Source organism: Rhinoderma darwinii, chromosome 6 (genome assembly GCF_050947455.1).
Source record: "Rhinoderma darwinii isolate aRhiDar2 chromosome 6, aRhiDar2.hap1, whole genome shotgun sequence".
Classification (NCBI taxonomy): Eukaryota; Metazoa; Chordata; class Amphibia; order Anura; family Rhinodermatidae; genus Rhinoderma; species Rhinoderma darwinii.
In genome coordinates this window covers 143,162,657-143,182,215 of record NC_134692.1, presented here as the reverse complement: position 1 = coordinate 143,182,215, position 19,559 = coordinate 143,162,657, and the positions used below count along the sequence as shown (strand labels likewise).

Genomic DNA, 19,559 nt, shown 5'->3' with positions numbered 1-19,559 from the left:
TTTGAACCTGCATGGAGATCAAGGCGTAACGTGACTCAAATTGCGATCACAGAAATTGGCGCCCGAACAGGGACTTGACCAGAAGGACGGCACCCCACCTAGGGGATCTCCCGGGACTTGAATGGCGACCACCCGGACGAAGGAACGTGCAGACCACTGCTGCAGCAAGGTAAGAAGACTTAATTCTTACAAACTCTGCTCTGCACCTTCCTGTCTGGTGGGTCACCTTCCCGGTAGTACTCCTGAGGGATAGAGGGGCCACATGAGGGTATTTTTAGTGTAAAAATCTGGTCAAGTCTATATGTAATCCTACCCTCAGGATAAAGTGCCTGATCTCCATGACAGTATTTGTATGAATGTTGTAGAAACCCAGTTTTGTGTCACAAATGCATTTTAGAATAAGGAAATTGTTTTTGGAAAAAACTTCCGATAATCCGGCAAATTACCAAAAACATGTGTACATGCTTCAGGTGACTACGGGGATTATGATAGGCTAAATTTTAGCCCGAAAATCGAAAATTTTGTGCAATCTGATAATCCGGCAAAATACCGAAAATGTGTGTACAGCATTGAGGTACTTGCGGGGATTATCATGCACTGATTTTCAGCTCAAAATTCCAGAATTTTCTGCAATCCGATAATCCGGCATGTCAAATGAACAGCTTGATTTTACGTTTGCCTTATTATTTGGATCAGGAACATATTTGCCATATTACTGTTATGGTGTGGAGGATATCTCCTTGAGTGGTGTTTAAAGTGAATAAGAAGAAAGTAAGCTAGTTATAAAAGGAATTTAATTCTCTGGCCAGAGTAGAAGAAGGTTTAAAAGGGTTTTGAGGGGATAAGTAACTGTATAAAATAGGTGAGAAAGGTAGTGTGGGACTTTCCCTAACAGCCAATAGCCATAGTGTTTGTTAGTGAAGATAAAAACTGAGAGAGAAGGGTAAGAGTCCCCTCCATCATAGCAGGGCTATGGGAAACAGTCACGGCAAACGAGAGTTTGAGGTATGGCATATGGGTGAGCAAGCACCTGTTAAAAGGGCGTAAGCTTACTAGGGGATCGTAAATCCAGAAATTCACCTATCAGGAAAACTACCCCCTACATAACTTAGGGTCTGCCTATAGGCGACCACTTATAACTAGACAATGGGGAACTGGTGTCCCTATTAAGTACGGAGACTAGAAACTGTCTAAAACAGATGAGAATGGAATTCATCTGTCAGCTAGAATCTGTAATAAGAGTAAGTACGGAAATTAGAAACTGTCTAAAATAGATGAGAATGGAATTCATCTATCAGTAGCTAAAATCTGTAATAAGAGTAAGTACGGAAACTAGAAACTGTATAAAACAGATGAGAATGGAATTCATCTGTCAGTAGCTAGAATCTGTAACAAGAGTATGAGATGAGCACCCCAAAGGACAAACCGCCAAACAGGTAGTAGCAGAAAGAGAAGGTAAAAAGGCAACGCAGGGAACAAATAAATAAATAAAAAAATAAAAAAAAAATTAATGAAAGCATGTGGTCTAGAATCCCATGGACGGTTAGACGCAGAAAAATGGAATGAATGTTGTGACACAAAACGTGGATGGTTGAAAGATAAAAAGTTACAGGGGAAAGCAGAAGCATGGAGAAAAGTGTCAGAAGAAGTAGTACGAGGAGGTTGTCAGAGGAAATTCATATTTTATAAAGTAAAGTTTAAAGCAAAGGAAGTGATAGAAGTAGTAGCTGTTTTAATGTTGCAAATGACCTTATAGTAAATTCCCATATGGTATAATTTAGAATTAACTAGTGTGACAAGAGAAGGTGGAGGTGAAGAACAGCTGCTGGTGATATAAGAAATGTCATCTTGTTCTTGAAATGAATGGACACAACATTGAATGCTGATATAGATATTTTGTATGACTTTGTGTCATTTTGTGGATTGAATCAGGAAAAGTGATAAATGTAATAATGTATAAGCAGTCCTTCACAGCCAAACCACCAGACACCTCTGTCTTATATGATGAGACCCTTGATCCTGTCATACATTCTGCACAGAGTGCAGAGTTGCTTGCCCTGATGAAGGCATGAAAACTGGCAGAGGGAAAAAGAGGAGGGCGGCTCCAAGCCGCAGATTGGGCAAAAGGTATTCTGGAGAACAAAGGGAAGTTGGAAGGTAGAAAGTTGATGAAAAGTGCTTTAGAGGGATTTGCAGAAGAGGAAGTTAGGAATAAGAAATGTATTGTATGTATTAGAAAACAGGACCAGCCGACGCCCGGTAATGGCGTCCGTACCTCATGTTGAGTGTGTCCTCATTGTTGGTGGGAAACCCCCTGCGTACTGTGTTTCCAATGGGAGAGGCTGCCCCCCCCCTGCCCCTGATGTGGCCACGCCCGGCCCAACCAAATCAGTATGAAATAATCACCTTGTTAATTTTGTCATTTGTAGTGTTTTTTTTCTATTTACAGAAGTTCCAGTCTAGTTCACTGATGAAACAACACGTAATTATAAGATAGAGATGGTGGCCGTCAGATTGTACGGTTAAACATTAACGTAGATAATTCCTATACAATGGTGTGATGAATGATTGCAGATACGTATGTTGTTTTGCAGGCATTGAAAGTGTTAAGTTGTGAGAAGTTGTGAGAAGTTGTGAGAAGCTTTGAGTGTGTGACCCCCCTCCCTCCCCTCTAAAGTGTGCTGTGTTTGGGAGGAGGAGGAGGGGGGCTGACTGGGTGCAGTCTGCAGGGCTGATGAGACAAAGGGATCTCAATATGCACTGCTGAGATATATATATATATATATATATATATATCAGTAATGTCTACAAACCGAAATAAATTTCTTCTCTTTTGCGCAAGCGCTGTTGGTTATAAAAGTTCCGATATTTATGTGTTATGATGTGATCAGATTTCATGTGTTTTGAAAATTCAGATGTATTAAACTACAGATACTGTGAGACACGGGGTATTGAAAATGTATGTGCCCCCACCGTTATACTGTTTATTGGTTTGCAGTAATTAATGTTATCAGAGATAATATTTTCTGTTTTGTTGAATAACTAACTACAATTGTTTTGTTTTTGATTTCACACATGAATTATGTCATTGTATAGATAACATGTTTGTCAGGAAAAAGTCATTTTTGTGTCAGGCTGTTGTACATTACAGGGGGTTAAATTAGTGTTATGTTGAGATGTAGTTTTGAACTCTGCTACATTACTCTCGCAGAGTCCACAAAGGGGGGAAGGGTGAAGGGACTGATCAGGTACAATTTTGGTTTATGTGTAAGAGACCATCCCCCTCCAGCAAAGTTACACAGGAGGCGATGTGACGTCACTCACACGAGTCTTTATGGATTTAGATGAGGGAGAAGGCAAAACAAAACTTGTCTGGACATTGTTAATTTGATGTAAAGTTTTTGGGAATGTTTTATTTTTATTTGTTTTTGTATTAATCAAGTATTTGCAGAACCTGATAAAAGTGAGATTCTCAAAGTATTGTGGATTATCAGCTGAATGAGGAGGAGTTGTGTTTGGTAGCGGCTTGTGACACCAATCCATGGAGTACCTCTACGCAAGCATATACTTTGTACTGGACTGAACAAAATGGACATGCCACTGCAGTTCTCACACAAAGTCATGGACCACAGCAGCGCCCGGTAGCATATTATTCAGCTAGACTAGACCCTGTGGCCCGAGGTTCCCCATCATGTGTGAAAGTTATTATTGCTGTAAATTCAATGTTAAACAAGGCCTCAGATTTGGTCCTGGCATTTCCACCACATGATATTACTGCTATTCTAACTCAAGTACAACCTAAGCATTTGTCCACTGCAAGATATTTGAGATTAATTTGTGCTCTTCTTCTTCCTGAGCAGGTTACTTTACACCGCTGTACTACATTGAACCCAGCTACCTTACTGCCTTTGGAGCAAGGGGGAGAAGACGTAGGTAAAGTATGGTCACAATTTTTGCCTGAAACTGATGAACATGATTGTATGGCTCTTATGGCCCAGGAAACAGTGGGGTTCGCACATGTAAGAGATACCCCACTCCAAAACCCAGACCTAATACTCTTTGTGGATGGTTCAAGGTATTGTGTAGAAGGATCTTTTCTTACAGGATATGCAGTAACCACCGAAGATGTAGTCCTAGAAGCAGCCTCCTTACCAGCGTCCCGCTCAGCACAAGAAGCGGAGCTTAAGGCCCTGGCAGCAGCATGCCAACATGCAGAAGGAAAGACAGCAAATATATACACTGACTCTCGATATGCTTTTGGGATTGCACACGATTATGGCCCCATATGGAAGGCTAGACAATTTTTGACCTCTGCAGGTACACCTGTAAAGAATGCAGACTTTGTAAAATACTTGATGGAGACCCTGATGTTACCCACAGAAGTAGCAGTAGTAAAAATTAAAGCTCACACTAAGGTGAGTTCACCAGAGACAAAAGGGGAAATGCCCGGCAGACGAAGCGGCAAAGCAAGCAGCACAGAAGCTACCCGTGTTAGCAGCCGTATGTCAGATAAAAGATCCAGAGGAAACAAGACCAGCTGTAAGCCCGGAACTACTGCAAAAACTTCAAGGACAAGCAACAGAAGAAGAAAAAGACAAGTGGACGGCCCAAGGAGCAACGCTACGAAAAGATGGCCTCTGGCAATGCCAGAATAAACTGTGCCTGCCTAAGACAATGTTCCCAATGATGGCCCAAATAACACATGGAGCAACTCACCAATCAAAAACGGCAATGATGGACTTGGTAAACAAGGTGTGGTATGCCCCAGGGTTTAGTGTGATGGCCAGCAGTTTTACACAAGGATGCATGATCTGTGCAACACATAATATTGGAAGAACTGTAAAAGTACCACAGAAGCACACACCCAGACCTATATATATCCGTTCCAGAGACTGCAGATAGACTATATTCAATTACCAAAAGTCGGTACCTATGAGTATGTGCTTGTTTGTATTGATCTCTTTTCAGGATGGCCAGAAGCTTTTCCAGTAACCAAAGCTACAGCCGTAGCCACAGCAAAGAAACTGATCAACGAGGTGGTGTGCAGATATGGAGTTCCAGAGGCGATCAAGAGCGACAGAGGAACTCATTTTACGGGTGAAATCATGAACCATGTGTTGTCAGCTCTAGGCATAAGTCAAGCCCTATATACACCATACCATCCACAGAGCAGTGGGAAGGTTGAGAGACTAAATGGGACTCTCAAATTGAAAATCCAAAAAGCAATGGTAGAAACCGGGAAACCATGGACCGAGTGTCTACCATTAGCCTTGTTCTCAGTAAGATACACGCCCACAAAAAGAACAGGTCTCAGCCCATATGAGATCTTATTTGGGTCGGCTCCCAGATTAGGATGTTATTTTCCACAGGTGCTCCAAATGCAGTATGGTAGACTAACAGATTATGTATAAACGCTGAACAAACAATTGACCAAGGTGTATGCACAAGTATTTGCTTCCATTCCAGGTCCTGATTCAGTTGACGTATAAGCTAGAACCAGGAGATTGGGTCGTTGTCAAAAGACACGTGAGGAAGAGCCTTGAGCCAAGGTTTGATGGTCCTTTTCAAGTCCTACTCGTTACAAGCACCTCAGTGAAGCTCGAAGGAAAGACAAGCTGGATTCACGCCAGTCATTGTAAAAAGGTTCTTCAGCCAGAAGAATGAAGATCTTTGCGGTTGTTGCGGCGGTTGTTGCGTGTGCTCTTATACAAAAAGGCAGAACTGCTACTCCTGTACACGTAATCAGTACAGAATCACTGGAACAGTTCAGGACAGGGTGGGCGAATGCCACAGTGGATAGAAAGCAGGGTAACTACACCTGTAAGGCCAATGACCCGTGTTATACTACAAATGTGACTACAACCGAAGGGACTTGGAGAAAAGGACCACATGGAGGGACTGTGTACCTTCACATAGACAAAACAGCCAACATTAGCATACAAGAAGAGACGGCTGTTGTTTTGTTGTTATGAACCAGATTTACAGTATCTACAGAAATGTACAACCAGTAAAAATAGAAACAAAATGATAAATAAGACTTATGAAAGATGCAACAAGGAGAGGCTCAACTCTACGATTGTAATAAAATAAACTGATGGGATGATATTATGTATGAATAATAGCCAAATAAGAAATAGAAGATATTTTGTATTCTTGATAACAATTTTAAGAGATAGTTTTAAGCCACATATAACAGTACAAAGTCTGGAAAGAATCGCACACACTTGTAAGAGCGCTGTAACCCAACAGCAGAAAAAGAATGTACACTTCAATATTTCCTTCCCTGAATCCCCCAGCTGTCATAGACAAAAAAAAGAGAATGGTATGACCCGCTATTAGGAGGGGTAGGAACGGGATTAGGAGTATTGAATGGTATACAGTTAGAAACAGTTATGAACAAATGAAACTCAGTGGGAGACGACACATCTACTGCATTAAGGATAGGTGCGTCATGGTTACCTACTACCTTTGCCATACAACAGAAAGGGTTAGCTATAGATCAACTGTTCCTAAATGTTTTTAATGAAAGTATGCTAACCGAATATAGAACATTACAGAATGTATCAACTTTTGTAAATTGGACAGTATGTACGCTTAAAACGATGTGGCAACAAGAACAGATGAATAATTTTAAGAATAAATTGTTTAGTAGTCATGTTAGGCAATGGACAGACATTCTGCCCATAGGAAAGAGAAATGATACGTGGTTATTGTTACAGCCTGAGTATACTGAGTGTACACCTAGATGGTGCGCAGGAAGACTAATAGCATTTAATGTGAAAAATCCTACTCTATTATGCAAATTTATTGTTATGCCAATGGTAATGATTGATCCGGTGACATTATTAGGACAGTATTGGATGCCAGAAATAAAAGGAACACACATAGATTCTCAAAATAAGACAAGGAATATAGATTTGTGCCAATTAACAGAGCAAGGATATGTATGTAATCAACAGTCAGGGATATATGAACCCTGTCTGATGCAGCATCAGGATAATGTATGCGCACTCACTATAATCCCAGAAGCTAACCTACAGGTATATATTGAAGTAGGTCCACAGCATGTATGTTTAATAACTAACAACAAGCAGACCCTTAGCCAGTTTAATCTCATAGGACCATTTTCAGGATGTCTATACAATGTGACGCATTTGACTTGGGGGAACCAAACTATAGTGTTCCTGCCTACTTTAGAAGAAATAATGTCCACTGTATGGGTACCTGAACCTTTGCCCTATGGAAATTTTAGTTTGCCGCTGGAAGAGTTGAAACAAGTGTTACAAAAGTCTAAAGACGTAAAGAAATTGATAGCAGCCCATAATGTAACTCTAAGTAAAGTGAAAGTATTGGCTACAATAGCAGCTAGGGAAGTGATAAATTTATCGTCAGCAATAAAAGATGCCAGTGCCCATCATTGGTATGACATATTTACAGGATTTTCCCCCACTGCCACTAAGATACTGCATGTGTTATTCCAACCCTTGATATGTTTCATAATATTGTTTATATTGCTTACATGTTTCAATTGTTATGCATTTTGCAAAATAAGGGAAGCATTCAAACAGAGGCCTATACATTATGATGAAAGAGTGTTGTGAGATTACCCCACCTACATACCTGTGTGAATCAAGTGAAGAAATGGATCGAAGCCTTGCTATCAGGAGATAGAAGTAGCATTGGAATTTAGGTGTTGGTAAAATCACAAAAGGAGGGATTGTTATGGTATAAATATATGTATAATGTATCTGGGGCCCCAAGGAGTGAAATGTTGTAGAGGAGAACATGTGTTACAATAGAATGGGTATTTTAGAGAGGAAGTGGTTTACGGCTGCTTTGATGTCCATTGAAATTGCAAACAGATGGTGGACAATCAATTGACCAACCCCCCCCCTAAGCATAAAGGAAGCCTAGGGGGAATACCTTGAGTTCCACCAATGGGCTTTATGGGAAAAAAGGATGTAAGGATTGAATATACAGATGACTCATATGTTATGGAATGTTCTTTGTTCGTCTGATGCTATAAGTAGGAACGTTTGTAGTTCAATAAATTAGAAGTATTTTGCCTTGAGAAACGTCTCAGTGTATCTGTTACTTCTCCGAGCAGCTCGCCCCCCCCCCCCACCTGATTTGAACCTGCATGGAGATCAAGGCGTAACGTGACTCAAATTGCGATCACAGTTTCTACACCAACCTAGAAGGGCTTCTCCAGAGCAGTCACACTATGGAACTTTTTTGCTAGAGGAGGTTGTCATTGTTGATTCATGAAAAGAATTTAAGGCTATGTACACAAGGCATATAATGCAGGTGAATTTCGGCACGTAAAACGCTTGTATCACGCAAGGATATATACTTGAAATACTCTTTGAAATCCAGGTGTTTTATTCGTGTATTTTCAGAGGCTGACCTCTTAAAATCAGCCTCTTATGCCATGTAAACTTGGTCTTAAAGAGGCTCTGTCACCAGATTTTGCAGCCCCTATCTGCTATTGCAGCAGATCGGCGCTGCAATGGAGATAAGAGTAACGTTTTTATTTTTAAAAAACGAGCATTTTTGCCCAAGTTATGACCATTTTTGTATTTATGCAAATGAGGCTTGCTAAAGTCCAACTGGGCGTGTATTATGTGTGTTACATCGGGGCGTGTATTGTGTATGTACATCGGGGCGTTTTTACTACTTTTACTAGCTGGGCGTTCTGACGAGAAGTATCATCCACTTCTCTTCACAACGCCCAGCTTCTGGCAGTGCAGACACACAGTGTGTTCTCGAGAGATCACGCTGTGACGTCACTCACAGGTCCTGCATCGTGTCGGACGAGCGAGGACACATCGGCACCAGAGGCTACAGTTGATTCTGCAGCAGCATCGGCGTTTGCAGGTAAGTTGATGTAGCTACTTACCTACAAACACTGATGCTGCTGCAGAATCAACTGTAGCCTCTGGTGCCGATGTGGCCGACACGATGCAGGACCTGGGGCAGGAAGTGAGTGACGTCACAGCGTGATCTCTCGAGAACACGCTGTGTGTCTGCACTGCCAGAAGCTGGGTGTTAACGAACAGAAGTGGATGATGCTGATTCGTCAGCATCATACACTCCCATTCCTAACGCCCAGCTAGTAAAAGAAGTAAAAACGCCCCGATGTACGCACATAATACACGCCCAGTTGTACTTTTACTTTTCAACACACCCACTTGGACTTTAGCAAGCCTCATTTGCATAAATACAAAAATGGTCATAACTTGGCCAAAAATGCTCGTTTTTTAAAAATAAAAACGTTACTGTAATCTACATTGCAGCGCCGATCTGCTGCAATAGCAGATAGGGGCTGCAAAATCTGGTGACAGAGCCTCTTTAAATCGGCCTGGACGCCTTACTCAAAAGAAATAATATTACAAGTTATGGGTACTAGATATTAGAGATGGATTGTTGATCTAAGGTTTAATTCTCATTGCCATTTTTGAAGAAGTCAGGAATTAATTTTTCCGCCTCATGGTTGCCTATTTCTGAATCAACATTGCAGGAGAATAGGCTGAACTAGATGGATTTAGAGGACTATAGAACTTATGTTTTTTGGATTTTTTAAGCCTCTTTATGTTACTATGTAAATGTTAGAAAATGGGCATAAGACTCTGTACAGAAACTTTTCTATCTTTACATTTATAATTTTAATAACTGGAGTCCTGCCATGCCATAATGAAGATTTACCAGTTTCTCGGTGCTGCATTGGCGCGGTCTTGGCCTCAATTGGTTTTTCCAGGTTGGGGTGTTCCACTCTACAGATAAACAATACATCTTTTTCTGTCAATAGTGATTTCTTCAGAGATAGCCGAGACGTTGCCATGAAAGTTTTCTTGTCCGTCCTGTTAGATATCAATTTTGGAATTGTATAGTTCTCAGATTCTGAAACTTCTATTAAATCTGGACAATCTTTCCTCTTCTGAAACCATTTCACAGTCAATGCATTAGGAAAATAATTTGACACAGAGCACTTCAAAAGAATCTCATCATCATGGATAACACTTTCAATATAGTCTTCAATCTGGGGACACCAAGGAAGATCTGCAAAAAAAAAAATGAATTGAATATTGTACAACCTACAAAAAAAAACAAAAAACAAATAAATAGACACCAGTAGGACGACAGATGTGCTGGAAATGGAAAATTAAAAATGAAACACAACGTTATAAACAGTGCAATTTAGCAAAATGGATGCTCTGCACGAAAAATCAATAGGAGAAAACATTTCATCTTTAACTTTAGCATTCTTTAAGGGTCTATTCACATTACGTCATCAAATCATGGGTTTTTTTGGCCACGTTTTTTCACAAAATCACAGCATTTTGTATAATTTCAACAAATTTGTGGGAAAAATTACGATCACAGGCAACTTACTTATAGACACTTTTATGAATTTAAAGGGGTTTACCCACGAGGGACATTGTCGGATAGATGCGGGTCCCACCTCTGGGATCAAGACCTATCTCTATAACAGGGCCCCCTAAACCCCGTTCTAGCTTTTTGTGCTGCGATCTTCATTCCTTCAATTTTGAGACTCCGGATATGCGGTTTGTAACTTGCTCCTAGTGTATCATGCGGATGTGTCCCTCCCAGTAAAACATACTTTCATATACAACAGCAGCTTGACGGTCTAGATTGTTCTGTATGGCTTTCTACTTTTACAGTTCATGAGGAATCTCTTCTCCCTTGTGCCAACTGACACAGACGCTGAGGAGCGTGCAATCCAACCCCCGCCCCTCCAGAGTTTACCATAGGTGCTCGGTTTTCTTCATGCACTCATACACAGCCTGTGTGATCTAGCCCTCCTCCCCTTGCAAATTGGTGTGTGTACTTTCGTCCCTTCTTTAGCCCCGCTTGGTCTGCCCTCCTGAAAACTTGGATGCTCCCCCTCCCCCTCCCTCTCCAAATTATGATTTACCTGGTACAACCTCCTCCCCCGCCCTGCTGCTACCTATAACACCGAGAGATGGGAGGGGGAGAGCAGAGAGAGCCAACACTGCCATGAGCAGTGTGCTGACTGATCTATGTCAGAAGCAACAGGACAGCCAGCTATGTGAAGAAGTTACATTCTAAATCATCAAAATGGTAGAACATTTTTATCGAAGACTATTTTTGATGGAATGAATAGCGCAGTCGACTACGGTATTTATTCTGTCAAACCGACGGAACCCTTAAACAACGGTGACAAACAGAAACCATTTGCACCGGATCCATCACCATTGAAAGCAATGGTGATGCAACCGGAAACCTACGGTTTCCGTTTGTTTCAGTCAGGGTTCCGTTCATGGGTTCCCCTGATGGAAAGCTCAGACGGAACCCATGAATGGAGATGTGCACGAACGCTAATATGAGAATTAGCTTATCTAATCACTCCTCTGCACCTAATTAGGCCTTTTATTGACTCTTCGATCCAAACATTTACCAGCGTCCAGATCGCAGCGTCAAATAAGTGGCAACAAGCACTTGCACCACACACAAACATCAATAAAAGGTTTGCAAATTTAACACTGTCCCTATCCGATCTTGAGCGTTGAGCGTAATATCCGCTGACTGCTTACAAATTACTCGCTACAGTCATAGAAATAACAATTATCACTAGAGAGGAAGGTCTTATACATTTCTGAAAGATGGAAGTGATTTCCGTCAGTCAGAAAACACATTTTCATTTATATTCGCCATAAACCTTTCCAAATAAATTCACTTAAAAAAAAACAAAAAAGAAACACCATTTATTAACGCTTTTAAATGTAAAAAAAACAAAAACTATTGATTTATAATAAGGGTTAGGATGTGTTCACAAGTTGCAGTAAATTATTTTTATTTTTTTTGCGTGATTTTGACAGAATTGTGACAAAAAAAAATCAAGGCAAATAACGCAATTTGACCTCGACGTGTTAAAACAGTCTTCGAGTTTGTATAGGGGGATGGAAAATGATTTACCTATATAGTCACCAATTTAATTTGCATGCAAAAATAGTTTGTACATTCCTGTGATTTTGGCATTTCTTTAACACATGCACCTGTGAACATAGACGTGTGTGGTATATATATCAACTCCTCACATCTTACAGTTCTTTTTATATATATTTCACATAAGGGGTCTGCTTGACGACACATTTTAATCACAAAGTTGTACTTTAATGTGTTTTGCATATTATCACTGATGCAAAGTTGAGTGAAGGTGGTTTTGTGTATAAATTATTAAGTTGTATACACGGCGTCCTGTGCGCTCTCAGATAATATAGATTTTGGTTGCATAATAGATATTTGCCATGTGCAGTTTATATTTTTAACACATATGTGAATGATGGCCAAACATTGCGTGGCCTCTGTTTCAGCGTTTTTGAGAGCACTAACACTTGTTGATGTAGACATTTGTGGTTTATATGAACAACGTGGTTTATTATTTTACAAATTTTACATGTTAAACTTTTATTTTTAGGATGTGTGGTGCATCTAATTTTATGCTTGGTTCACACATTTAGCCACAAATATACATTTTTATGCATTTTTGATGAAAAATCGCACTTCGGCACAAAATTGAATGATGTTGCCTATTTATATCAAGTGTTAAGTGGCAATTTTAATATATGTGCCAGGTGTCTACTTTCAGAAAATATATGGGAATGGGGGTTTAGCAAGATTTTTATTTTGAGATTTAGGTTTTATTTGTACATGTCAAATGTGTGAAAGTTTTCCTGGCTACCAAAAATGTACAAAAAACCCTTTCAGCGAATACTACTATAATTATTAGTGCATGAGGGAAATTGTGAAATAGTCACTCTCGTTTCAACAAACTTGGCATAAATCAATAATACACGCGAATATAAGAAATTGTGTAATATATCTTTAGAGAAAATTTCCTCTTTCTCCACTTATGAGCCGCTTCTCCTCCCTTTGCCTCCTAAACTGAATATTCACTACTAAAATTTGTTTTGGAAGACAACACAGATTATCAGCTCACTGAAGAAAGATTCAGGTTACATGCTGATCATAGAAATCTATGGAGAAGAGAGGAGGAGGGAGCTGCTAGAGGAAGACAGAGGCAGAGACACAGAGATGCTGTTGCAGCTTCTAGTAAGTGTTCCATCTCACCCCAGTGATGGATTCACATCTACACTTCTCAATACTGCTGTATAATGTCCTCCATGTTCCTGCTTCTCGGGGTATGCTACAGAGAGACAGAAGAGCAGGATCTACTCCTTTCTGTGTGCAGTGTATGGAAGACATCATAGCAGCTCGTCTCCACCCCCTCTGAAGCGGAGTTCAGAGTAAAACTGACGATTAAAGATAGAGCCTGCAGAGGGAAAAACTGTTAAATAATGCAAAATACAAGTCATATAATGGCCACAAAGTGTTATTTTTGCACACACATGACAGTTTATACTGAAACGACAGGTACCATACGCTTTAAATAGAACTTGTTGCCAAGTGCCTGCAAAATTGCTCTATACTAATAGTTGTTGAGAATGAAATGAGGGACAGTAATAAACTCTGCGGTGCGAAGCCTTTACCTTTTGCAGAGATCTCCCTGGATTGAGATTTGTCTAATGATTCATGTTTCCAAGTAATGGCGACTTTATTTGTCGGGTCCTTGAAGAGTTCTCCAGAAACTGTACATTTACTTGTGAGGTTAAACGTGGCATCAGGATTCTTCAGGATTTCCTCTTCTGATGGAATTTTCTCCTGTGACTGACTGATCTTAGACGCCCAGGTGACCTGCAGTGGTCGGGGATACAATTTGCCTAAACTGGCTGAGAGCTGGACATCTCCTTGGTCGGTGATGGAGAATTGTACTGGCTCCATGAACTGAGGTTTAGCTGCAGAAAAAAAAAACAACAATATATTAAAATTTAGTAATTCACCTTCAACATTTATACCAAGCAAACCTGTTGCCATGATTGTAAACACTATTAGGGTATGTTCACACGCTTAATGAAAAACATCTGGAAATACGGAGCTGTTATCAAGGGAAAACAGCTCCTGATTTTCAGCCGTCTTTTTAGCAAATCGCGTTTTTCACTGCCGTTTTTGAAACGGTTTTTCTATGGAGTCAATAAAAAGCAGCTCCAAAAACGGATCAAGAAGTGACATGCACTTCTTTTTCGGGGTCGTTTCTATTACGCAGCTGTTTTTCAAAATAGGCAGATGTTTGGAGGCGTTCTGCTTTCGATTCTTCTAACGTTTTTCCGCCATTTACGGCAGCGAAAAACGCCCAAAAATAAGCCGTCTGAACATAGCCTTAAAGGTTAAGCCCTGGATACAGCTGGTAAATAACTGCATGAGACAAGCATTTTCTGTGTGTGGTTGTCCATTTTATGCTGATCTTCGTTTTGTTCAGTAAAATTATGGGTTGGGGGAAACAGGGGTTTGCAGTTTTAATACAAATCCTAATATGTGGCTATAGTATAGCCGTTTATAGCTATCTGAAATGAGTTTGGGGAAAAGAATTCAGAAATTAAAAGTAAAAGAAATATATAGGTATGGGGGTTTAGTATGATTTTTAAAAGCACAGCACAGGGGTCGACTCAAGGACTTTTTTTTATACTGCTTTGTTAGGGGAATATGCTCTTTAAGAAGTGAAATATAAGCCCTCGGAAGCAACGAGGCAATTGTTTACTTTAATCTCTCACCATAAATGTCTTTGAGCTCATGGGTTTTCTCTTCAGATTTTTTATCAGTAATAAATTTGCAGGTCACGGTGGACCCCAGGTGTCTGGATACTGACGGGATGAAGATCAGTTTGGTAGTAACGTCATGAAAAGTCTTCCTCTTTTGGCTGGCCACCTTCTCAGTTGAAACTTTGTACTCCATGGACATTAGAGGTTGTTCTTCCTCCTTATCTCCCGATTCCTCCTCTGTGATCTCACATTTTGTGCCGTCTTTATTTTTGATGATCCATTTCACCTGGGTCTCCCGAGAACAGTTACAAGCAGTACAATACAGGGTGGTACTTTCACCGTCGATCATTTTGGTGCCATGAATTTTATTTACTAGAACTTCAGAGAGTCCTGTTTAGAAAATAGGAATTTTAATTGTACAGGATGTTTTAATAGTAAAGTAATAGATGTAATAAAAGTAAAAATAGATCAGACAAAATATTATTTTATTCAAAAGAGATCAGAGTTACAAAAATAATAAAAAATGGGAGGTTTCCTCCAGCTCACCTTATCACGGGTGTGGTAGTTAGGGCACGGGTCCTCGTGTCGGCACACGGATTTGCATAGACAAAGGAGGTAAAGAAATGGATCCAGCGCTGGAATTTAGTGCATCTGTTAAAAACGGGAAACTTCTTCCAAGTTTTATTTTCATAAAGTTTAAGAGCAGTGAAACGAAGTAGGTACGCGTTTTGACTACAAGCCATGACTAAGGACGCAGAAAGCGTCTGAAACGCGTAGGCCACTGCCTATATTGCCAATCATCCTTTGTACTCTGGACAAAAGCCGTACCTACTTCATTTCACTGCTCTTAAACTTTATGAAAATAAAACTTGGAAGAAGATTCCTTTTTTTTAACAGATGCACTAAATTCCAGCACTGGATCCATTTCTTTACCTCCTTTGTCATTACAAAAATAATAATTATATCTGCAGTCGACCAAGCCGGCATGTACTGGACATTCCCAATACACTAAGTGATCCCTTCTATTTGTAACTTTACAGTCGTTGTGAATGTAACATACCTGATTTCTTCCTGTATAAAAATGCAGCAATGGCCAATAACACGATTAGTAGGACGACTCCAGCAATCAAACCCACCACCAGGCCAGTGTTATTACCACCATCTTCTGCAGGAGATAAGAGATAAAGGATACATCTAAAAATTCCTTAATGATTTTTGCTATTTTATTACTATTCTGTGTATTAGCAGTCTAGTCATATCAATATAATACTGAATGCAGTGCTAAATGGGTTAGGGTTAGATACAAGCAAAGCAACAATATGAAGCCTGCAGTTATGCTTATCTTAGTTGGGTAGTTGGGAGATATCTCTGCTTGTAAAATTTAGTTGACAGGGTTGGGTTGAGATTTCAGGACCCTGATATTACTGATAGGAGGAAGAATCTAAACTAAGTGTACATATTGTACCCATCTACCCTATCCCCCCTCCTCAAAGCCTTGCCATCCTAACCTTCCCATTCCTTTCCCATGTTCTAGACATCTTGTTAAACAACTGTGTTGACTTCTATGTGTCTTCTATCATAATTATTGCTGTCTAGTTTCCATTTTATTTTAGGCAGCCTTTAATTTACTCCATAGTGTCAATAAATATATTCATAATTAACTAAAAATTCATCAATTTATATTCTTATGCAAATTGTACAAGTATAAATATAAACGACTTATATTCCAGATGATCGCAATCTTAATCACTTCCCTCTAACCAATGAGACACTATATCACTTCTCTGAAGTTTACCATCGAGATGTTAGGTCTCTTCAGTTTTGGATAATTTTATGCATGTAAACCAATTCTTCTTTTAGAATTCAGGGTTATTTATGTTTCTCAAAAGTGTATACATTGACCGGGCATCGAAAGGGTTAAAGTAAAATTAAACCATTTACATTTGTGTATCTCACCGTTATACACCAGCCGGATGTCCTGCTGTATGGGTGTAGTGAGAGAATCATGGTCGACTGTGCATGACAAGGATTTTGGTTTGTCGGAGGACGGTAATATCATTGTGCTATTAATGGAGAATGTGCTATCATTATTCTTGTGAGGAGAAGACATAACAGAGCCGCTCACAACCTTCCCTTCCTTTATCAACTTCACAGTAATCTGTTCAGGGTAAAATCCGGTCACAGAGCACAAGATCTTGTCCTGCTCATTGCCTACATTAATTTTCTCAAGAGCCGAGATGGACGGACGAGCTGTAAGGAAATAAAAACATAGAATGACAATAAATACCATAATCAGCAACTTATCAGTATGGATGACATCAAGGAAGAGTTACATTTCCAGTACATGGTAGTGCTGCTTACATAGCTCGGGGGCAGTAGATGGTGCATTATTTTGGGATTGGGAACTGGGATAGGGACAATGTTTTACGCACTTTTTATGGCTCTTGTGGTAAACTTACCATGAACTGTAAGATCAACATCCTTGTGCATTCTTTTAGGGCTGTAGATTACTGTACACTTATAAGCCCCAATGTCGCTGACAGATGCATCATCGATGTATAAATCAGCAGCTCCGTTTTCAATGTTGTTTTCATTAATATACTTCCTCGGTTGAGTAACAAGCCCTTTGTTGTCGTACCTTGCTATTACATTTCCCTGAAATTCCCACAAAATGGCAAGATACTGACGGTTTATTGGACCGCCGTCCACCTTAAATGTGCAAGGTATCAAGACATTATTTCCCAGCTCTGCTTTACGGAAAGATGGAGCGTAGACTTCCAAGGCGGATCCAGCAGAAGGTAAGACTGAAAAACAGACAGTATTATAAGGGCTTTATATGATACAAGATGAAAGATAACAACAATGAAAGACGTAATTAAAAGGGACATTTTAATTATTGATCACCTATCCACAGTCCCTCCTTACTCCAGGACCGTGGTGAGGAGGAGTTTGAATGAAGCTGTAGTCGAGTGTGCACAATGATGCTCCATTCAAAGTCTAAGGGGCTTATGAAGACATAAAACGATCATGTGAGAAGGTGACAGAGGCCACCACTGATTTCCAGAATGGAGGAGCTCTAGATAGAGGTCAAAGCCCTTTGGCACTGCACAGAAATTTATATAACAAAGTCTGACAAAATAGGGCAGATTTACCATTTCACAAAGCGCCAGAAAAAACACAGCCAAAAAACTTGCGATGTGTTTTAGCGCCCCTTTTTGCGCCTCACTAGTGGGTGTATCTAGGAAACCGGGTGTGGCTTAGAGGAAAGAGGGTGTGGCTTAGCAAAAATAGGGTGTGGCCTAAATGTGACAAATTGCACAAACATTTGCTCCAAAAAATTGGTCTAAAGAAACCAACCAAGAGGTGGCATAAACTTAATACAAAGGTGTCTAACAAGATGCACAAAATGGTTTATACAGCATGAGCCAAGGTGATAAATTTGGCACATTTTCTTCCTGCCTGGTCTTTAAGATCATATTGATAAATCTGCGCTAACTTTCTCATCAAAGGGCCAATAACATTAACAACATTGTACTGAGAATGCAGACAGATTTTTGGTAACAGAAATACAGTTATTCTCGCTGTTAATAGTTTATGGAATGATATGTGCTGCCTCCTATGTAATCATTAGAGCGATGAGGCTGCCTGACAGTGCTGAACAATCTCTGTGTATGGTGTAGCTTTTATCAGAGAGACTGCTGTTAGGGTACAGGACTAATTTAACCTTTTATAATGGTCTTAGGCCCTATTCACACAGAGTTTTTTTGCAGGCAGATAAATCTGCCTCAACATTTCGTCTGGAATTTTGAGGCAGATTTTGTTGTGCCTTTGTTGTTTGCCGCGTTTTTCGGCGGCAGCCATTGAGCACTGTGGGCAAAAGACTCAGCTAAGAACATTTTCTCTGCCTCTTATTGATATCAATGGGAGGTCAGAGACTGAAAGGGCATATCGCTTTTTTATCCCGCGAGCGGTTTTTTTTCCACTCGCAGGTAAAAAAAACTCCTCCGCCTCCCAGTGAAATCCATGGGAGACATTTTTGCCCATTTTTTACCGCTGTGGTTTCTGCAACAAAAACCACGCCAAAAAAACTCAGTGTGAACAGGGCCCTAATCTGCAGTAAAAATAAATTAAAAAAATCACAAAGATGACATGTAAGGGAAGAAAACCTACTAGGCCAGATTACCTTGGGACAGATACTCGCAGGACATCCGTCCCATGGTACCTGGAACCCGCAGGACATTCAGTTCGAAAAATCACACCACACTGTGGTGCGATTTTTCAGACGGAATACTCCGCTGCGGAGGAAAGGCTTTCATACTTACCACCAGGGGCGTAGCTAGAGGCTCATGGGCCCCGATGCAAAAATTCTTACTGGGCCCCCCCCCCCCCGCAAACTTCTCATGGCCGACGGTCCACTTTCAGCTGCATCGCTGGGTCTCCTAAATGACCCAACAATGCAGCACTAGCAGCCGGGGGCGTCACTAAGGCTGGGTTCACACACACTATTTACGGATGTAATTAGGGCGTTTTAGCATTGAATTGCGTCCGAAAATGCGGCTCAAAAGCGTCGGCAAACATCTGCCCATTCATTTGAATGGGTCTTACGATGTTCTGTGCCGACGGTCATTTTTTTTTACGCGTCGCTGTCAAAAGGCGGCGCGTAAAAAAGTGCCTGTCACTTCTTCAGACGTAAATGGAGCCGTTTTCCATGGACTCCATGGAAAACCAGCTTCAGTTACTTCCGTAATGGACGCAGCAAAAGACGCCTCCACATGTCATTACGGCTGAAATTACGGTGCTGTTTTCTCCTGAAAACAGCACAGTAATTTCAGCCGTAACGGACGCTGCCGTGTGAACATACCCTCAGGGCTTAAAATGTCCGGGAAATAGCCCCAATACATATGTGTCCGCCCCCAAAAA

At 40.5% G+C, this 19,559-nt stretch overlaps 1 protein-coding gene across 1 annotated transcript in view; it reads right to left on the bottom strand.

Annotated features, from left to right (window-relative positions):
- Window positions 1-18,856, bottom strand: part of LOC142656687 (uncharacterized) — a 28,299-nt gene extending 9,443 nt beyond the window's left edge. The window contains exons 1-7 of the mRNA XM_075831611.1: window positions 18,823-18,856; window positions 17,099-17,443; window positions 16,596-16,889; window positions 15,700-15,804; window positions 14,652-15,029; window positions 13,533-13,838; window positions 9,706-10,059 (exon numbers count right to left, since the gene is read on the bottom strand). Coding sequence (XP_075687726.1) covers window positions 9,706-10,059; window positions 13,533-13,838; window positions 14,652-15,029; window positions 15,700-15,804; window positions 16,596-16,889; window positions 17,099-17,443; window positions 18,823-18,856 — 1,816 coding nt within the window. The remainder of the gene's footprint in view (window positions 1-9,705; window positions 10,060-13,532; window positions 13,839-14,651; window positions 15,030-15,699; window positions 15,805-16,595; window positions 16,890-17,098; window positions 17,444-18,822) is intronic.
- Window positions 18,857-19,559: the final 703 nt, after the last annotated feature.